Source organism: Anabrus simplex, chromosome 5 (assembly GCF_040414725.1).
Source record: "Anabrus simplex isolate iqAnaSimp1 chromosome 5, ASM4041472v1, whole genome shotgun sequence".
Classification (NCBI taxonomy): Eukaryota; Metazoa; Arthropoda; class Insecta; order Orthoptera; family Tettigoniidae; genus Anabrus; species Anabrus simplex.
Genome location: NC_090269.1, coordinates 233,502,826 through 233,525,883, shown reverse-complemented (window position 1 = coordinate 233,525,883; position 23,058 = coordinate 233,502,826). Strand labels below are relative to the sequence as shown.

General features: G+C 39.0%; 1 protein-coding gene across 2 annotated transcripts in view; it reads right to left on the bottom strand.

Annotated features, from left to right (window-relative positions):
* Lasp (LIM and SH3 domain protein Lasp) overlaps positions 1 to 23,058 on the bottom strand; it is a 323,083-nt gene that overhangs the window by 72,322 nt on the left and 227,703 nt on the right. Inside the window, exons 5-6 of one of the 2 annotated variants that reach the window (XM_067147288.2) lie at positions 10,848 to 10,969; positions 485 to 652 (exon numbers count right to left, since the gene is read on the bottom strand). In XM_067147288.2, the coding sequence (XP_067003389.1) occupies positions 485 to 652; positions 10,848 to 10,969 (290 nt within the window). The remainder of the gene's footprint in view (positions 1 to 484; positions 653 to 10,847; positions 10,970 to 23,058) is intronic. The other variant, XM_067147289.2, reaches the window with a different exon arrangement.

Genomic DNA, 23,058 nt, shown 5'->3' with positions numbered 1-23,058 from the left:
ACAGAATAGCCCACAATTCTTAATCAATCAATCAATCAATCAATCAATCAATCAATCAATCAATCAATCAATCAATCAATCAATCAATCAATAAATAAATAAATAAATAAATAAGAATTGTAATGCATTTCAATGTGTTTTTATCTGAACTCTTCCGATTTTGTATTCTTAATCTTGTTATAAGCATCATATTGGAAAAATCAACCAAATCAATGCTTTACATGAGCTAATAGCTGAAATATGCACAAGCCACTTAAATATGCATGTATATGCACTACAAAATCTTGGTTGCAAATTACCTGAAACACATTTCAATATAGGTAGCATTTGCCTTGCAACTAAGGAATAAAACATGCCAATATGCTAAAATCTGACCCCTAATCACTGGTAAACGTTGTGCAACAGGCCCAGTACAAGTAAAATAAAACAGTACAGGAATGGTACCACATGCATTGCATTAAAGCCAATCCAATATATGTAGTACCTGGACCCCGATCTGACGTATAGATGAGTGTGGCGCTCTGACGGGCTGAGTACGGTGAGTTACGAGGTGCATCAGACAGGGGATCGTAATCTGCAATCTTGCCAGGTTGATGGAGAGATGGCACATGATGGTGGATGGTAGCAGGTGGAGGCGGCATCAGGTCCTCCACTACAGTTCCCGTTCCCAGTAGAAACACACAAACAGTTAAAACCCACCACCAAAACAAAAACCAACAACAACAACAACATGTATAACACTAACAAATAGAGTTGCTCCCAACAAGTGACCATCAAATCCCTCATTGAATTATTCCCAAAGACTGAAATCACATATTTCTGGGCTTGAGACAATTTTGTTGGTAAACCGAACAATCCTTAGTTCTTTTACAACACAAGAGCAGAGTAAGAGAGAGATGTCAGCATAGAAAATGAGAATTTGCCATAGATCTCTGTTTAAATTGACAAACAACACTATGACAATGGAAGTTCAAGACTGATCCATGGATATTTTTATGGTGCCATTAATTCCTCATCTTTAGAACATAAATACTGTGAGCCCATTTCTTTGCTGCCTGAAGAATTCACAGAAGGATGAAGATTCCCCAAGGCTAATTCACTGCACTGATCAACACTATGTGAAAACACATGATTAAAAAATTGCATAAATACATACATAGCTGAAATATGCACAAAACACTTAAATATGCATATATATGCACAACAAAATCTTGCTCTTTGGTTGCAAATTACCTGAAACACATTTCAATACAGGTAGCATTTGCCTTGCAACTAAGGAATAAAACATGCCAATATGCTAAAATCTGCCCCCTAATCACTGATAAACGTTGTGCAACAGGCCCAGTACAAGTAAAATAAAACAATACAGGAATGGTAGCACATGCATTGCATTAAAGCCAATCCAACATACTGTATGTAGTACCTGGACCCCGATCTGACGTATAGATGAGTGTGGCACTCTGACGGGCCGAGTATGGTGAGTTACGAGGTGCATCAGACAGGGGATCGTAATCTGCAATCTTGCGTAGATGGTTAAGCCTTCCAGCATACAGTCTGCAAGCCCCTGTGAATTTACTAAAAATGCCTCCACGACCCTCTATTCGTAACTAGCTCTCTGACCCTGTTTAGTTCCATAATCCCTCAGTATGGCTAAGATTTCCCTCTGTATCTGTAATATGCCTTCTCTAGATGTACAAAATATAAACATAACTGTCTATTCCCCCCCACAGCATTTTTCAATTACCTGCTGCACTCTGAAAATCTGATCCAGACAGCTCCTTCGTGGTCTGAATCAACACTCGTTTCCATCCAACTCACTCTCAACCACTGGATTGCACCCTCCCTTCCAAAATGCCTGTGGAAACCTTGCTGGTGTACTGATCAATGAAATACCTCAATAGTTATTGCAATCCTTCCTGTTCCCTTGCTTATACATAGCTGCAATTACTCAGTTTGTCCAATTGGAAGGTACCTTACCAACATTCCACGCTGATCTTATTACTCGGTGAAGCCATTTCATCCCTATCTTCCCACTGTATTTCACCATTTCAGGTCTAATTTCACCTAAACCTACTGCTTTATGACAATGGAGTTTATTTCCCATCCTCTCCACTTCACTTCATCAAGCGTAGTTTCACTAATACAGTATCATCATCCTCCCAGTGAGCTTGGTTGTTCGTTATGTCAACAGAAATATTTTCCTCTACGCTGGAAATGTTTTGAAAATATTTCCTCCTCCTGTTCAGCGATTTCCTGGGATCTAGTAAGAGTTCACCTAATTTACCAAAAACACTAATTCCTTCTTCCCTTCCATTCGAAAATAATTTATTACTGTTCAGAAAGATTTCCCTGCCATTTGACCAACCATTTCCAGGTTAATACTAAAATCTTCTCATGACTTCTTAGATTCAACTATTATTTGTTTTGCTCTGTTTTTTTCATCTCTGTGCAGTTCCCCATTTGTATCAGTCCTTGTTCGGAGCCATTTCTGATATGCCTTCTTTTTTACATTTACGAGCTGCTCTCACTTCATCCTTCCATCAGGATGTTCGCTTTTTCCTATCTTTACAGTTCTTCAGAGGTAATTCCCTTGTTGTTTCAACTACAGTATCCTTGCATGCCACGCATTCCCTAGCTATATCTGAACCTGCTTACTGTCTATTGTTTGAGACTTTTCACTGATCATATCCATGTAGTTCTAATTTCCTCATCCTGGAGACTTTCCACCCTGATTCATCTGCTGATACATTTCACTTTCTCTATACTAGGTCTAGAGTTACTTTGTTCACTACAGATCATATTCTGGTCTGCAACATTGAAAAATCCCCGGAATACCCGTACATTCTTAATATATTTCTTGAATTCAAGTTTGTTTATGTTATGGATTTGGTGTGTAGCAGTGAATGGCCTTATGCTTGAAAAATGTATTTGTAACTGCTAATCCCATACTAGTACAGAAGTCCAGTAAACACTTTCCATTAGTTCCCATATCTTCCTCCACATTTGGCCATCTCCTCCTCATATCCTACAGTTCCATTTCAAACTCTTGCACTGAAGTCACTCAATAGTACCATCCTATCCTTGCTGTCGACCCACACTACGATCTCAATCAGTGCTTCATAACAACTTATGAACTTCATCCCCATCTGCACTCTCACATATAGTGAACAGACCGAGACAATTCTCAACCTAATTCTTCTACCCAAATCATTATATAATTTATATGCTTAACAGAAACTATGTTGCGTGCACTAGTATTCCTGATGAACAGTCCTACCCCTTTTCAAAACTTGTTAAAAGCTTTACATTCTATCGCTTCCTCGTTTCAACCACTTCCCAAATATTCATTCTTACCACATCAGACGTGTCCTCTTTGCCGATTAGCCAGTTCTACTTTCTTTCTTTCTTTCTTTCTTTCTTTCTTTCTTCATCATCATCATCCATTTCTTCCATAAGCCCTACCTATATTTATGGCTCCCCATCAAATTCCATTTTGCTCATCAAGTTTGCTTCCAAAGGAGTCCCTCGCCTGTCAAATGGAAGGGGGATTCTTACTCCCATACATCTGAGGCTTGCTTAAAATATTCAGAGCTCAGTAAATCCGTGAAGGAGGATGCTACCTTACTTATACATAGTCCAAGTAAGAAGCTCTCTAACAGGTTAAGAACAACTGGTGGATGATATAGTACTAGCTGCCTGAGCACAAGAAGGGCCATGACTTTCAATATGTGTGAGATGCCCACTTCTACTGCATAGCAATTAGTATCCGAGTCTCAGGACCAGTTACTAGGCCACTCAGCTGTTAAGGGTTATGAATGTTATGTTGTTGGTTCGTATTGAACTGAGATAACATAAATTATGCACAGGAGAGTTTTCCACCTATTCAATACCAAGTTGTACAGTAGAGTCCCGCTCATCCAACCTTCGTTTATCTGACATTCTGTGTTATCCGACACAGGTAGACTTAATTTGAACTTTTGGTGGAGACTAAATTCAGGGACACCCGGTGTGGAGGGTGCGACCGTGGGACAAGCACTGGCCTGACCGCTGGCGGTAGGACCGGTTTTTCTCTCAAGGACAGGTGCAGTGAGTCTTCAGTCATTGTTCATAATAGTATTGGTTGGGTGCGGATGTTATAGTTTTCATATCCTTTGTGAGTATGACGAGTAAACGGAAGAAAGTGATTGTTTCTATGGAAGACAAGTGGAGTGCATTAAAGAGACTGGACAAAGGGGAAACTCTTCAAAAAGTGGCTTCAGATTATGGTGTTGGACGTGTTACAGTGGGAGACTGGAAAAAAAAAGAGGGAAGAAATTGAAAAGTCATGCTCTACCAGAGCAACAAGTGATGCACTGAAAAGTAGAAAAACAATGAAAAAATGCGAGTACGAAAAAGTAAGTGAAGCGCTATTTCTTTCGTTCACTCAACACCGGGAAAAGGGCCTGCCAATATCTGGCCCCATTCTGCAAGAAAAGGCAGTGTATTTCCAGAAGGAGTTTAATGAAGGGGACCCTAATTTTACTGCCAGTGCGGGGTGGCTTGATCTGTGGAAAAAAAAACGATATGGCATTAGGTAGCTTAATATCTGTGGAGAAAACCTGTCAGCTAAATCCAATGAGGTTGTGAAATTTAAAAATGAATTTCAAGAAATAATTCTTGCTGAAGGATTAACCGGTGATCAGATTTTTAATTGTGATGAGACTGGGCTAAATTTCAAGATGCTGCCATCAAAAACTCTCGCAGCCCAAGCCGAGACTTCTGCACCTGGCTACAAGCGTAGTAAGGAAAGAGTTACTGTTCTTGCCTGTAGTAATATTACTGGTAACTTAAAAGCAAAACTGCTTATGATTGGTAAAGCAAAGAAGCCTAGGGCTTTTAAAAACATTTCTGTTAATGCTCTTCCAGTCCATTACACGAATCAGAAGGCTGCCTGGATGTCTGCTGACATCTTTAAAGACTGGTTTTTTACACAGTTTGTTTCAGATGTAGAAAAATTTCTAGCTTCTAACAATCTCCCTAGAAAAGCGCTTCTTCTACTAGACAACACTCCATCACACCCAAATGAAGAGCAACTTAGAAGTGGTGACATCAAAGTCATGTTCCTCCCTCCTAACGTGACGTCATTATGCCAGCCAATGGACCAAGGTGTGCTGGAAACATTGAAGAGGAAATAGCGGCGGAAACTCCTTTCATCCCTGATAGAGGAAATGGACAATGGCAACGACATGATAGAAAAGTTAAAACAAATCAACATGAAAGACGTGGCATACTGGATAGCGCAGTCTTGGGAAGAAGTTGAAACAACGTCATTAGCAAAGTCTTCGAACATATGTTGAGTGAGGCTGAACATTGAGAGGTGGTACAAGAAGACATGGAAAATATTGTGCCCCTACTGAATTGCATTCCTGGCTGTGAGGATGCTACGACTGAAGATGCGAGTAAGTGGTGTGCACAAGATCAGGTGTTTGAACTAACTGACCCTGATATTATTGATTTTGTGAATGCTAATGGAAATGAGGATGATGAAGAAGAACGAGGCATTGCAGAACAAGAGAAGAAAACGATAACTCACAGTGAAGGATTAAGTGCATTGGAAATGGCATTAACCTACACTGAGCAACAGCTAGAAACAAGCGCAACAGAGGTGCTGATTTTTCGTCGATGGCGGGATCTCGCAGCAGGAAAACGTGGATCAGCAGGCAAGCAGACATTGTTGACAAGTTTCTTTTCGTAAAACATTTGGAATGCTTTCGTTCAATACTGCATGCACTGTACAATTGAACTGATAATGCAATAAATAGAGTACCGTAAAACATGTAATTGTTTTAGTACTAGAGTACAGCCTTCCTGTTTGTTTCAGTTCATTTTCAAAGTTGTTCTGTATTATCCGACATTTTCAGTGATCCGACATACTCCAGGTCCCGTTTAGGTCGGATAATCGAGACTACTGTATTTACAATGTTATTTACATTACATGGGACTAGTTTCAACCCTACTTGAGGTCATCATCAGTCATATTAAAACATACACAATATTTGGCAAAATCCTAAAACATGTTTCTAAGCCATAAGAATCTTACGGATATATAATTTACAATATGAAGTGTGGTTGAATTAGGCAAGGGCTATGGCGCTTAAAATGTTGCAAATGAAAATGAAATATTACACGTGATGTACGTGAGTAATAATTAATACAAGTGCATTAAACATGCTAAAAAGTCTGGAATAAAAGTACAAATGAGGTGCTCTCTGTTTTTAAAAAATGTTGGTATGATTATAGACTCATGGAATTCAGTAGGTCCTGGTAATACATAATGGTTGTGGACCGAGTGCTATGGTACTAAGAATTAACACAATGTAAACTGACACATATAACAGCTATCAGCTTAGCTACACACACCACAGCGTGAGGTCCAATTTGTTTTTCGCTATGAACTGAGAATTCCACCAATTAATATCACCACGTGCAGTGTCTACTTTCTTTTCAACAAGAATTCAAAAACTTTACATTCTGCACAACTCCAACAATCAACCATGCAGCCCATCAACACTGCTTGGTTACTCAATACACCAAGTGCCAAATTTTCCGCTTAAGCTGATACAGTGTATAGTCGACTCTTCTTCTAGAGAGTATCAACTACACATTTTGTTACTCAGACATTGTACATACTTGTATATTTTTATATATGTGTCAGTTTACATTGTGTTTATTCTTAGCACCATAGCACTCTGTCCACAACCGTTATGTATTACCAGGACCTACTGAATTCCATGAGTCTATAATCATACCAAAAATTTTTAACAACACAGAGCACCTCATTTGTACTTTTATTCCAGACTTTTTAGCATGTTTAATGTACTTGTATTATTACTCACCTACGTCACACGTAATATTTCATTTTCATTTGCAACATTTTTGAGTGCTATAGCCTTTGCCTAATTCAACCACACTTCATATTGTAAATTATATATCCATAAGATTCTTACTGCTTAGACACATGTTTTAGGATTTCGCCAAATATTGTGTGTGTTTAATATGGCTGATGATGACCCCAAGTAGGGTTGAAACTAGTCCCATGTAATGTAAATAACATTGTAAATACACTGACTGACAGAGCAAATGCAACACCAAGAAGGAGTGGTCAGAACTTTATGCCAATTGCAGGGTAGACTGATGTCACTGAGGTATGCTCATGATGTGAAATGCGCCGCTGTGCTGCGCACGTAGCGAACGATAAATGGGACACGGCGTTGGCGAATGGCCCACTTCGTACCGTGATTTCTCAGCCGACAGTCATTGTAGAACGTGTTGTCGTGTGCCACAGGACACGTGTATAGCTAAGAATGCCAGGCCGCCGTCAACGGAGGCATTTCCAGCAGACAGACGACTTTACGAGGGGTATGGTGATCGGGCTGAGAAGGGCAGGTTGGTCGCTTCGTCAAATCGCAGCCGATACCCATAGGGATGTGTCCACGGTGCAGCGCCTGTGGCGAAGATGGTTGGCGCAGGGACATGTGGCACGTGCGAGGGGTCCAGGCGCAGCCCGAGTGACGTCAGCACGCGAGGATCGGCGCATCCGCCGCCAAGCGGTGGCAGCCCCGCACGCCACGTCAACTGCCATTCTTCAGCATGTGCAAGACACCCTGGCGGTTCCAATATCGACCAGAACAATTTCCCGTCGATTGGTTGAAGGAGGCCTGCACTCCCGGCGTCCGCTCAGAAGACTACCATTGACTCCACAGCATAGACGTGCACGCCTGGCATGATGGCGGGCTAGAGCGACTTGGATGAGGGAATGGCGGAACGTCGTGTTCTCCGATGAGTCACGCTTCTGTTCTGTCAGTGATAGTCACCGCAGACGAGTGTGGCGTCGGCGTGGAGAAAGGTCAAATCCGGCAGTAACTGTGGAGCGCCCTACCGATAGACAACGCGGCATCATGGTTTGGGGCGCTATTGCGTATGATTCCACGTCACCTCTAGTGCGTATTCAAGGCACGTTAAATGCCCACCGCTACGTGCAGCATGTGCTGCGGCTGGTGGCACTCCCGTACCTTCAGGGGCTGCCCAATGCTCTGTTTCAGCAGGATAATGCCCGCCCACACACTGCTCGCATCTCCCAACAGGCTCTACGAGCTGTACAGATGCTTCCGTGGCCAGCGTACTCTCCGGATCTCTCACCAATCGAACACGTGTGGGATCTCATTGGACGCCGTTTGCAAACTATGCCCCAGCCTCGTACGGACGACCAACTGTGGCAAATGGTTGACAGAGAATGGAGAACCATCCCTCAGGACACCATCCGCACTCTTATTGACTCTGTACCTCGACGTGTTTCTGCGTGCATCGCCGCTCGCGGTGGTCCTACATCCTACTGAGTCGATGCCGTGCGCATTGTGTAACCTGCATATCGGTTTGAAATAAACATCAATTATTCGTCCGTGCCGTCTCTGTTTTTTCCCCAACTTTCATCCCTTTCGAACCACTCCTTCTTGGTGTTGCATTTGCTCTGTCAGTCAGTGTACAACTTAGTATTGAACAGGTGGAAAACTCTCCTGTGCATAATTTGTATGTTCACTCAGCCGTTGTCCACGATTCACAAACTAGGACCACGACTACGTAATGTAACCCACACCATGAACCATATTGCAGATTCGATTAATAGAAATCTTCCTCAAATACATTAACTGCTGACTTTCACAAAAACCCACCCATTTTCATCATATAAGAACTTGCTGTAGCAACTCATGACTACTACACTACTACAGACAAACAGGAACAGAACATAGATCCACACACAACACAGGGATAGGTCACGGAATATTAGTTACACACATCCTTCAATAATGACATCAACACAAGATAGATTATTATTCTAACAAACAGGGGCATGGATATGTGTCTCTGTGCTTTATATTATGTTCAGAATAAGAAGGAAGTTCAGATTGTAAATGTTTTAAACCACTCAAACCAGTTTAAAATTTGTTAATGCTCATATTTCACAAGCTAATTTATTTTGAGAAATTTATTAAAAATCCTTAAATATTTATTTCCCCTTTTTCTTTTAACTCTATATGGAGCAACTTACCAAACAGGGTAACTTACCAGAAACTCTTACAACAATAAATTCATCACTTATCTATTCACATTCTGAAGTTATTATCTTTCATTTTAGTAAATGAAGGAATATTAAAAGATTTTGCATTCACTAGCAGAGAAGCCAGAGGCGAAGTGTATGAAATGTAATATGAACTGGGAACAAAAGCACAAACTACATGGAACAATTAATAAGGATCATCATTAAACCATGTTTCAGTCTCCAACTAGCCTAGCATTTACAAACTTGATAGGTCTGTATAACTTTTAAAAATTAGTAAATGAGAACAATGAGTGGAGGACAGTAACTGGAAGAGTTCAACAGCCTCCTATACCTCTTTTTCCTTTCAGCTGATTACATGCCTCTACCTACCAGGTCCAGCAACATCAATTCCTTGGTTGGCCTCTAGATCTTCAACCGTTTCAGTTTGATCTCTTGACAGATGTTGTCTCTTCCATTCCTTGATCTCAGTCTACTGTAAGGTCACATGTTATTGGTCAGAAGTAGGCCTGATAAAGAATTCTCTTGGATCGTATAAAGGAGATATCTGACTTAGTGGTAAAAATGAACTCCTTTTAGAATCCTGCCAGGGATTTCAGCATAGGTCTCCAGTAACAACACTGGCAGATTTTTCTACGTTCACTCCATCCAACTGAATGTAACTGACTGACTGACATACATAAGAGTTTCTGAACAAACAATTTGGTGGTCCTAGTTTTCCTTCCCCAAATAACCACACCATCTGGAAAATTAAATGCCCTGAAGTGATAATGTTTTCTAATGATGAGCATCCAAACTTCATGGATTATAATATACTTGTACTGGAAAAGATCTCAAGTGTCAGGAGCAACATAAATAAGCGGACTACGAGATTTCTTGAGATGGTTTATCTCCAATAAAGACTGTAGCAACTTGCTGATTGTTTGTTTGTGTGTTACCTACTGGCAATTAAGTAAACATCTTGAGTATTTTTTTTCTGTCAAAATGACGTTTGATAAAAATTGACATAAGTTGAATCTCGGCCTTTTTCTACATAGGAAAACAGACTGCAACTCCTTCGTTCTATTTCGTTCAAGTGGAATTTTAAGTTGTTGAGAGGGTCCATCCCTGATAAAGACTGTCACAAATTACTTCCTGCTATTCATTCAGTTATGTATGGTCATAGCTTTTAGAAGCAAGCCTGGTTTATTGAGTGAGTAAACAAAGGATGTTTTAATTATACCGATGAAGAGAATTACCCGAGGTTGCTTAGCAGCACTTTGTAGCCTTTAATGTTCATTCATCAATACAATACTTGACAAAACCATCAGTAGTTCTCTGACAACATTGTGTTTTCCTTGAGGACTGCGCACATTGTTCTTCATTTGGAGGTGTTCTTCAGAACAGCACCAACAAATTATTTGCTATCTAACATAACTCGAACCAAATAAGTAAGATCTCATCCATAAAGGATTCAGTTACATTAGTGAAAACAAGCTTAGGTTATTTGATTCTCAGAAACACACACCAAACAAGCAGAGAAATTGAGTAAACTAGTCACCTTTACAAAAATACTGAATACAGTCAAATAACTATGATTTCTTTGTTTCTGTAAGGAGCCGAGAATGGAGTCTTGGCCTCGACATACCTATTTTATACTAGTTGGCATACCAATGACTTTCCTCATTTATAAGATATTTCCAAGTATAATGAAGGTCAATTCAGATGAAAGAAATAAGGACCATTTTTGACAGTGACTATCATAAATACTTACACTGATTGAGGTGCCCAGCAGTTTCATCATTATCACTAACAGGCTCTCCATTTTCACCCTTCATCACTCTCTTTTGCTCCATGGCCTTCTTCTTCTCCAGCTCACCGTGGTAAGCAACATTGCTGAAATATAAGGCTCAAAATGAGATTTAAAAAAAAAAAGAAATTCCACTTACCCCACCTATTTCTGGGGGTCGCTGGAGCCACCCATGCTCATTTTTTTTTGGCCAGGAGTTTATGGCTAGATGCACTTCTTAAGTCCATGTAATTTTCGAGATGAAAATCTCGACCCAGGATCAACCGGGATTCAAAACTCAGCCTTCTGAGTGAGAAGCCAAGCTGGTAAGCCACTGAGCTAATCACACCCTCCACTCCCTGGCTCAAAACTTTTTAATTAATATATTATTTGCAAAGGAAACAATGATAAAGTTAAAAGTTAATCTTTTCATTTCACCTCACAAAAATATTCAATTTTGATAATTCTACCTCAATGAATGTTTCAAAATGTTACAAGTTTAGATTTCATGAAGTTTCAAACAACACGTTTATGGGAAGAGGACAAAAGGAAGGTCAGATTTAAACGAAGAGCCGGACCCATCCAGTTATATCTACGACTTTCTTGTCATTATAGGTTACCTCCATGTTCATGAGACAAGGGTACATATCGACGAAATATTTCGATTATGTAACACCGAAGCTCTCGCAATAATATTGTGGCTGCTTAATCTTAATCTACAACATTTTACTTAAAGTTACCATTAAGAGAAGAAAAAAAGCATTCTTAGAGACTGCTGGTATTTCTGGTTTTTCAAAGTTTTAACCACATGTTACAAGAAAACTTAATCAATGGAGATCAGAATTCAACACTTCTACTTATATTTTGATGGGATTACAGTCATCTTGGGTTAAGATATTAGATGAGATACAGATGGTTCTGGAAAACCTTGTTGAATCATGTTGAAACATTAAGGAAACAATCCAGGTGATGTAAAGAGGCCCCGCATAGATCTTAGTACTTTTAGAAAAAAGAAAAAAAAAACATTTAATTACATAAGACAACTTTTTAAAACAGGTAGGAAAAGCAGGAAATAGCTTTCCTTTCAATCTACATCACAAGAGTTTCTGATGGGTGTCAGCTAGTTTGTCAAGTAAATATTCAAAGCTTTCACAGAGAATACCATAAAATAAAACAAAACTCTTAACTACTGAATTAAAATGAGTTGGGAGGTGTAGTTTGCACCAAAATATTTCAAACTGTCTGAATAACATAGGGAAAAAACCCTTGATTTATAAAAAAGTCAGTGAAATATTGTCTTTCCTGCTATGGTTTAATGTCAATAATAATGATTTATTGCAGCCAATGGCCATTATTCATGATAGAGTCATATACAGTTATTCCTCTATACAGAATTTTGTCAGAGATTGCCCTCCGCACATCACACCACAGAAATTCTTTCAATCTGCGTATCCTATGGTGGAAACTGTATACTGCTAGCCAGGTCACGAGATGGCGCAACTCGTAGCCAGCCTTCTTCCCATCTTTTGAGGTCATGGCATCAGTACTCACTGTAGACGTCTAGCCATATCTCCATTTTCTTCAGGCACAGTTCGTTTAGCACTTTGTTGTAGCTTGATGTAGAAGGCAGAGGCAGCTTCAGGCAAAATTCCTCTTAAGAATAACTGTTGCCTTGTTAGCTCATATACTGTGCATGAAGGCGCGTACATAGGAAGGCCAGATGCTTTGAGGTACGCTGCTTTCACTTTCTCTAGTTTCCTTGGGCTATTGACATTGAGATGTTCTCATACAAGTTCTAGGCCATATGTAGCTATTGGTAGTATTTTTATATGGAAGAGTTTTATTGCTGCTGCCACAGACATCTTACTTATATCTTTGATGTCATGTATCGCTTTTCAACTGTTTGAGTAGTCTGTCTCCGATATGCTGGCTAAAGGCGTTTCCCTCAGGTTGCAGAGTTATGCCTCAATATTGGAAACTATTGACTTTAGTCGATGTTCTGTTATTGAACACGATCTTGTCTCTTGCTGCTGGTCTTCCTCCCCTTCAAAAGGTCATATATGGATGGATTTTTCCTTGTTCATTTCTAAGTCATTTTCTTCTGCCCATTCTGTTGAAATTGCTTTGTAGCTCTTTGCAGTGCCATATTGTCTGCGAACATGTACAGACTTGCTTCGCCCTGAAGAACCTGCGTCCCATCAGATGTGTTTTAATGTTAAAAATGACTTGTACAGGAAAGTGACTATGGTCTTAATCAAGGTTCATTTATCTGGTGTGAAAACGGGAAACTATGGAAAACTATCTTCAGGGTTGCCTACAGTGTGGGGTTTGAACCCGGCATCTCTCAAATGCAAGCTCACAGCAATGTGACCTGAAACGCGCAGCCAACTTTCTCAGTTGAATTATTTTAGGTGTAAAATTTAATTCGTGCAAATTCTCAGATCGTTTTAGAAAACTAGCCACTGCACCACCCAAAAAATCACTGTGCATGTCTATTCACTTCAGGCTGGCATCAACCAGTTATCAACGATAAGAATAAGTTGCAACATATTGAACTTGTTAACGTTTAACATGCTTACAAATGTAACATATTTTCATTAGTCTGGTTTAGCAGTACTGTACTAGGTCTTCAGTTTAGGAGAACAGTACAGAAAAAATCTGCACTAGCCTGAGAACTTACCACAGAATCTTTCATCCAAGAAACAAACAAACATAGCCGAACAAATAACGCAGCAAGTTCTGCCAACTTTTTTTTTTTTTAAGTTGCTTTACGTCACACCAACACAGATAGGTCTTATGACGACGATGGGATAGGAAGGGGCTACGAATGGGAGGGAAGCGGCCGTGGCCTTAATTAAGGTACAGCCCCAGCATTTGCCTTGTGAGAAAATGGCAAACCACGGAAAACTATCTTCAGGGCTGCCAACAATGGAGTTCGAACCCACCATCTCCCGAATACTGGATATTGGCCGCATTTAAGCAACTGCAGCTATCGAGCTCGGTGTTCTGCAAACTATTCGATCCTCCATCAATAAGGTTTTCTTTACTGTGGTCATATTATAGAATTGTCAAAGAGGTTTGATAATGTTTCACATTTTCCCAGAGCAGTACATGTACTGTATATTAGGATAGCCCTTATAAGGGGGGTTCACAACAATGTCGAGTGCAACCCCCCTTTCTTTTGGCATGTTTTGATAATATGCCCAATTTCATTACAATCAGTAAATGTTAATCTGCACCAAATTGGACCTCAATATCTAAAGACTCAGTACTGAAATAATAAAGCAACTGAAATCAACATATAATTTTTTTCAAGTATACCGAAGTAATGCATTACTACTATACATAACAGAATAATACAAAATATGTGAACCATATATCAACACAAATTTTAGCACAATTTTCTTTTTAATGTGTCTTTGCTACAATCAGGCTATTATCTCCAGTAATTGTGAACACATCACAAAATGAATTCTCTTTGTTCTTCATCAGCTGTTAAGAGTTCATTGAAATCTTGCATCTACTCCACTCCACTTTCTGCCGCATCATTTACCACCTTAAGATTTTTCTTCTTCAACAAGTCCAAACTTTTGATTGAAATGAACTCTTCAATCCCCTTTCCTGTGTAAAATATTTAAAATGTAATCTGTTAATATAGATCTTTATGTATTCCGAATAGCTCATGCCATCTTGATTTATTCGTTTCATCTTTCCGTATTGATAGTTATCATATATCATAGAAGAGAAAGGATCCACCTAATCAATACAAGTTTATTGTAAGTTCTTATATTACGGTACCAGTTTCGACTCTTGTTATAAAGTCATCTTCAGCTGTACATTACCTTTACATTAGTCAAAGTTGGTATTGTGCCTTGCTAAGTAAAAAGAGGGATGTAACAAGGGTTAAAATTAGACATATTTCTAAGTGAAAGCCGGCTGTTTATACATCTAATATTAAGTGTGTCTGAGGGCCTAAAAATCGTGTTGATCAACTTATTTTAAAAGATATAGATACATAAACACATTCAAATATTCACAGTACATATTACATTTACACATTAAAATGCACATTTCATGCTAAAGTCCAGTGTGAAGAATAGGAACACAATCTTGAAATGAATTTGACATCCTGCGTTTGTTTGTTTACTTAATTATCCAACATAAGAGGAAATGTCCATGCTTGTGTTCGTATGGAGTGCTTCCATAATATTCTACTCTATATTAGGTTCATCCACTTGTATGATTACAATCTTCAGTTGTTAATAATAAATGCGTGTATGTTCAAAAGTAGGTATGTGCAGCCGAGGTTGAAAATGTCTTAAAATCGTTGAATGCAGTTTGCGTTAGTGTCAAGGGCGGTGCGTGGTATTGTTGCAGGTTTGCACAACTCCCAATAATTTTACCTTTCATTGGTCGTCTTTTCTTCCTATTTTGCAGCTTAATAAACCTAACATGTACTCTAAAATGTGTTAAAACCAACCATCTTTTGTCGTTCGATGTACTAATGCTTCGTAACGGACCATTAAACTCCGCCGTCTTCAAATCAAACTCAGGGGGTTGACTTTCCTACGCCAAACTCCCTAGCGCACAGCGCGCCGCTGTTTAGTTTCAGCAGGGACGAGCCTAAGCCTGTATACGATGTATAGCATCAGGTAGCAAGCCCGCCAGTATCGGTCCTAGGGAGTTGCACGAGAACAGCAAGTCCCCTAACGAAAAACAATTTCAAATGTCCCCGTTAGATTGCACCACTCTGCAGAGATGACTTCATCCCTGCTTTCTCTCCTCTCGCAACGGTAATATCTTTTCCACGCCACTAGGATAAGCTGTACCGCACCATTAACAATGTTACCAACATTTGTATTTCATGGGCAATCATGACCATTTTTTAAATCGCAAAATTTGTTTTGAGGATATACTTTCGGAGGAAACGTTTTTTCATGAGCATAACTTGATGTTATACCTTTTTCAACCGTAAAGCGAGCTTTGTGACAACATTGTCACATGTTGATTGTTGATAAACGGCTGGACTATTGCGATTTGCGACATGGAGTTGTTGGTGTTCCTGTAGACGTTATGTTTACATTTATCACGTGTAGGTCTTGGTGTGTTTTCAGGTGATTGAGTGTTTTGGTTGTAGATAGTTTGTCTGTGCGTTATTATTATAACTGATGGATTCTAGATTGTGAGTAAGAGTTCGTCACAAAGCTGCCGGTGTTAGTGTAGTTAAGTTTGACTATTTGTTGGTGTCGTGTCCTGGCATTATCGGTCAAATCTATCACCTGTGGGTGTATTAGTATTTTGTTTTAACTGAATGTTTGGTTTGAAATATTAACTTTTCAAGGTGTAATCTCATGTGTAGCGGAGTGTGAGTGAAAATGAATACTGTAAGTAATTTACAAGTTAGAGAGTTTTTCCAGCTTTCTGACGAGGAGAAACTTACCGTAAAGACACTCGGAAGACCATTACCGGACTTAAATATTGTGCAGAATATTAATACTGGAAATCGACAGTTTAGGAGGGTGTTTAAAAGGGATATTTATACAAATAGTGATTGGTTATGTGGTTGCGAACTTAAAAATGCGTTATTCTGCTTCCCGTGCTTGTTGTTTGGTGGGGAACCCGCGTGGACCAAAGTAGGAGTTACGGACATAAACCATTTAAGAACCAAAGTAAAGAAACACGAATCTTCAGCTGTTCACATTCAAAACTGTTTAAGACTGACACTTTTTGGAACTGTCAACGTAGCTGCACAACTCGATAGTGCGTATACAAGGAAAATTGCGGAGTATAACGAAGAAGTTAGGCATAACAGATATGTGTTAAATATTTTAATAAACTGTATTCGTTTCTGCGGTTCTTTTGAACTGGCCTTAAGGGGGCACGATGAAAGTGAATCATCATCAAACCCAGGTGTTTTCAGAGGTCTAATTAATTTTAGCGCTGAATTGGATGCCGTGCTAAAAGGTCATTTGGAAAAGGCAACTGTTTTCAAAGGAACATCCAAAACAATTCAAAATGAACTTTTGAAAATTATGTTGGAGGTATTCCAGGAAGAAATATCAAAACAAATAAGGGAATCAGAATTTCTAGCTGTTATAGCAGATGAAACCAGTGACATTTCCAATATATTCCAGATGGCTGTTGTGTACCGTTACGTAGTAAGAGGCAAACCAATAGAAAGGTTCTGGAGTTTCCTGTCTCCTGCAAAACATGACGCACAGACATTAGCTGCGTGTTTATTGGAAGAATTAAAGAAGCACGAAGTAAATGAAACTCCCCAAAAGTTAATTGCACAGACATATGACGGGGCATCCGTTATGGCTGGTTCCTCTGGTGGGGTACAAGCTATTGTAAAAAAATCCTATCCCAACGCAGAATATGTGCATTGCTATGCCCATCAAGTTAATCTTGTAATGAGCAAGGCGGCATCAATCAACCGCAATGTGAAAATATTTTTTTCAAGTTTGCAAGGAATTTGTGCGTTCTTCTCCAACAGTCCACAGCGGACCGCGATACTTGACGAGGTAGTGAGGAAACGTTTGCCACGGGCTTGCCCTACTAGGTGGAATTTTCAATCACGATGCGTAAATACAGTTTATGACTGCAAGGAAGATCTTATTGAGTGTATGAACCAGATATTGGAAGGCGACTCTGTAATGAGTGAAACTACAATTTGTCAGGCTCTTGGTCATAAAAAAGTTCTTTCAAGTTGTAGTTTCAATTTTTGGCTGGAATTCTTCCGTAAAATTATGCCACTAGTCGAAGTTCTCTTCGGTCAGCTACAACACGGAGACACTGATGCTGGTTCTGCACATAAGGCCGTTTCAGCATTTGAAGTAAACATCTCCAAGATCCGAGAAGAAATTGACCTCACGAGCGGTAATGAACCTACCGATTACTCATTGAAGAAAAATAAATTGGACAAGACTGAATGGAAAAGAGAAGCAAAGGAAGTGTGCGATGTGATAATTTCCCAGGCTAAAAATCGTTTCAGCTTCTCAGGTCATCTTGTAGCTTCATCATTGTTTCTTCCAAAGAAGTTCTCCTTGTACTGTTCTAAGTTCCCTGAAGGTACCTTACATACAGTGTGTTCAGTGTATACGTTTTTGGACAAACTAAAACTACGCCATGAACTATCGTCCATCTATTTAGCACAAGAATTCAGAGCATTGTCGGGTGCTGTTAGTCTAGCAGAGTTTATAATAACCAACAACCTAGAGAAAACGTTCAGTGAGTGCTTGAAACTGCTGAAATTAATTCTTACAATCCCCATGACGTCTGTTGAAGCAGAAAGATGTTTTTCTACTTTGAATAGGATAAAAACTTTCTTAAGGAACTCAATGACCCAGGAAAGATTGTCGGCCTTGGCAATGCTTTCTATAGAAAGAGATCTGGTGATGGAAATCGCAGACTTCAATCAACGAGTGACTGACAAGTTCGCATCAATGAAAAGCAGGAGGGCACATTTTCAATTCAAGTGAGGTAAGAATAACTGTAGTTATACTGTATAAATAGCCTATTATTTCCTGGGTTTTAATTGCTGGTTATATTTCAGTTTTAATAGGAATGCAATTCATTACATACGGATACTAGGGATTCTTGTTATTTCTGTAAGATTCTCATTTAAAATTGCAACATTGAAAATTTTGGTGCAACACCCAGCTTCAGATACCACCAGCCGCCACTGGTTAGTGTGTAGAAATATCAGTTGCTAGGTGGGAGCTCTTTGCTTGTCTATAATTGCCGATAAGTGCAGGGAGTAATGTGGATACACTTTGGGCCAAATTTAAAGGAATCATTTGGGAAGGAGAGAAGAGATTTGTACCTGTTAAGAAGGGTAAAATGACCTCAGACCCTGTTTATTATACAAGGGAAATAAGAAAATTAAAAAGAAAGTGTAGAATAGTAAACAGGAAAATCAAAGAGGGTAGGGAGAGTAGAGAAACTAGAAAACAGCTAATGAGGAAACTGAATAGAGTGAAAAAGGAAGCAAGAGAGAATTATATGAATGGCATACTTCAAGAGGGTAATGACCACAAAGGGAAATGGAAAAAGCTGTATTCATATATCAGGAATCAAAAAGGAAAAGGAATCTAAATTCCTACAATGGTGGGAGAAGGGGGTGAACACTATTTAACAGATACTGAAAAAGCAAACCTACTTAGTAGGGAATTCAGAGATTCAGTAGATGATTGTCAGGAGTTGGAAACCGAAACAAAAGATTGAGAGGGAGAGGCACAGAGGGAAACAAGAAGCTTCTCATTCACAAATGAGGATATTTTCAGAGAAATCAAACTGCTTCAGCAAGGAAAAGCAGCAGGAAGTGATCAAATTACTGGGGAGGTATTAAAGAAAATGGGGTGGTACATAGTGCCTTATTTAAAATTTCTCTTTGACTATGTCATAAATAATAGTGTAATACCAAAGGAATGGAAGGAATCTATAATAATACCAATTTATAAAGGAAATGATGATAAAAGGAAACCAGAGAACTACAGACCAACCAACATGACCAGTATAGTTTGTAAAATACTGGAGAGTTTAATATCAAAGTACATCAGAGGGATATTTGATGATAAAAATTGGTCCATGAGGAGCCAGTACAGATTTAGCTCTTTTTTTTTTTTTTTTTTTTTTTTTTTTTTCCTAGGGGCTTTACGTCGCGCCGACACAGATAGGTCTTATGGCGACGATGGGATAGGAAAGGCCTAGGAGTTGGAAGGAAGCGGCCGTGGCCTTAATTAAGGTACAGCCCCAGCATTTGCCTGGTGTGAAAATAGGAAACCACGGAAAACCATTTTCAGGGCTGCCGATAGTGGGATTCGAACCTACTATCTCCTGGATGCAAGCTCACAGCCGCGCGCCTCTACGCGCACGGCCAACTCGCCCGGTAGTATGGATTTAGAAAGAAATTTTCTTGTGAGGTACAACTGGTGGGATTTCAGCAGGGCATATCAGATCAATTGGATTCAGGAGGTCAGTTAGATTGCATAGCCATAGATCTTTCCAAAGTCTTTGATAGAGTGGAACATGGAATATTATTAAAAAAATTGGAGGGAATAGGTTTGGACGTAAGGGTTACATGTTGGATAAAAACATTTCTAAATTCAAGGGTTCAGAAACTCAAAGTAGGAAATAATGTATCGCAGGAAGAGAAAGTTTGGAAGGGAATTGCACAGGGTAGTATAATCGGTCCGTTACTTTTCTTAATATACATAAATGATTTAGGGAACAATATATCATAAAAAATAAGATTGTATGCAGATGACATAACTGTTTATAGGGAAATAAATAACATTGTAATTCTGAACAATCCTCAAAGGGACCTTGAGAGTATCCAACAATGGGTTGAAGAAAATAATATGAAGGTTAATTGAGGCAAATCAACTGTTACAACTTTTACAAACAGGAGCTTTAAAACTGAATTTGAATATACTTTGGATGAGGTACTTATTCCAAAAGATGGCAAGTGCAAATACTAGGTGTGAGATTTGAAAGTAACTTGCATTGGAAGGGTCATGTTCATGACATTGTTGGGAAAGCATACAGATTGTTACATGTCATAATGAGGCTACTTAAAGGATGCAATAAAGAATTAAAAGAAAAAAGTTACTTAAGTATGGTTCGTCCATTACTGGAATATGCAAACAGTGTTTGGGATCCTCACCAAGAATACCTAATAAAAGAAATAGATAGTGTGCAGAGGAAAGCAGCAAGATTTGTAACAGGGGATTTCAGGAGAAAGAGTAGTGTATCAGAAATGTTAAAGGAACTTGGGTGGGAAACTAAGCAAGAGAAGAGAGAAAACTAGACTTATAGGATTATATAGAGCCTATACAAGAGAAGCATGGGGAGATATCCGTGAGAGGCTTCAGTTGGAAAATAATTATATCGGCAGGACAGACCACAAATATAAAATTAGAAGGAATTTTAGCAGATGTGATTAGGGTAAATTTTTATTCATTGGGAAGGGTGTGAAGGAGTGGAACAGTTTACCAGGGGTAGTGTTTGATCCTTTTCCAAAATCTGTACAGATATTCAAGAAGAGAATAAACAGCAACAGAGAAAATAAATGAAGTGTTAGAGGGCATTCGACCAGTACAGGTTATTGTAAATAAAAAAATGTGTGTGAATAAATTAATTCCATCCCCTGGTCTAAGGAGTTTGGACAGCCAAAGTAGGGGACTGCTTGTAGGGGTGAAGTACAGTGGGGACTTCGAGGGCCCTGGGACCGCTACGGTAGCTGTGAAGACCCTTCAGGAACTCTGAAAAGTGGTGGCAAAAGGGGCTCTGGTTAAGACGCAGCAGGTCGTTATGCTACTTAGGTTCCAGAATAGGTAAAAAAAAAAAAAAAATTAATTAATAAATGCAACGTAAAGTTTAATCTTATAACCAGTTGTATCATATCATTTGAAGTAATTCCACATACTGTATATCAGTTAACTATATTTGTAAGTAGTATAGGAGATGTTATAAGTAGAATTTTGTAAACAATATAAATTTATTAAGGATGAGCTGTGTGTTTAATTAAAAAATTGTTAGCGTAAATTGTATAATATTGTATTATAGGAACATTTTCTTCTCTTAATTTAATATTTAGTGCTTGACAATAATGTATTTTAGTGTACCATTTGCCACCGAGGTAGACACCTCATTTGCAAATAAAGAGATTTTGATTTGATTTGATTTGATTTGATTTGATTTAAATATTGTTGCTGAAGTGGATGAGTTGTGTTCAACCTGGCTGCCTGGCGTGTACTTTTTGTGTCCTTGCTAATGTCATTAAACAGTGACATCATACAAATCTCTTAAATACCACAAGTGCTCAAACTTATTCAGAGCACTTGAAGACACTTTTGCATTTACTTTTTCATATTGTTTTGACTCTTTCAACAAGCACAAGTTACTGTAAGGTGCTCCAAATCATCACTTTGCATATACTTTTACCACAAACGAACGTTCTTTAAGCCATCTAATTTACCGACTTTGACAGAGAACTGAGAATGAAAGAGGAACATCATCAATGAGTAAATTCCTTTGGCCATTCATTTTGCATGATGCAAATCTGTAGGCAGCCTTACTTTTAGATTTAAGTCCACAGTTGCCCTCCAAAACATGAGACACAATTCAATGAGTTCACAGTAATTATTTTTCAGGTATTCTTCTTTTAGTAGTTCGACACCACTGAAAGCCTCCTGTAAATGTTCATGCCCATCTTCATAATTTTTCATTCCCATGGTATTCCATGTTTCTGTAAGTTGTTTGAAAAATGTTTCATCGGGACTAATTGCCACTTGGGGAAACTCATTTTCGAACACACTCCACAACACTAGCTCATACATGTGATGACGGCAAGGGAATACAACATCCCTCTTCCTGCCAACAACTGTTCCACCAAAGTAACAGCTCCACTGAAATGACCAGTGTTGGATGCAGTGGTGTCGCAACAAAGTATTTGAACTTTCTCGTCCAATCTCCAAATTTTTGTGACATTTCAAACTGCCCACGATTGCTCTTTCTCACTAGAATTCGGTAATGCAGACACCAATTAATTGTTGCTAAATTTCATAAGCTGTGATGATTGCTAGTTTTTCAGTTTATGAATCCCAGACATTTAATGCCAGTACCAGCTTACCATCCCAGTGAACAGTTACAAAATTGGATTCTTCTCTTTTAAACACATATTTAATATTTTCTGCCTGTTTCTTACTGAATATCTTTGAACTGAATTATGATTAAGAGTTATTTCATCAACATTATGTCCTAAGGCCTCAGCTGTAGCTTCAAGGACAAACACAGCATCTCTTTGACTTACCTGACATCTGTCTAAAACAGCTACTAGTTTTTGTGTCATAAAACACTTTCATCCAGGTCTCCTAACTTTCCTTAATTTGCCTTCCTTCTATCTACAGTTGCATCACAACCAGAAAACGAAGTTGAGCTCGTGGAGGATTCCGTAAAAATGGGATTACTATCAGAGTCGCTCACTTCAATTGATTTGTCACACGAATCGTTACTAATCTCCCAAAACTGTGAACTATTATGATCCTTTATCTTCATCTTCCTTTCCTCCTCCTCTTTCATAACTAATTCTTGTCATTTCCTCTTTTGCTGCCAACTTCCGGTCAAGCCCTCCGAGATAACCTCTACGGCAGCTCTATGAAGTAATAAATTTTTTTTTCATGTTCAAAGCATT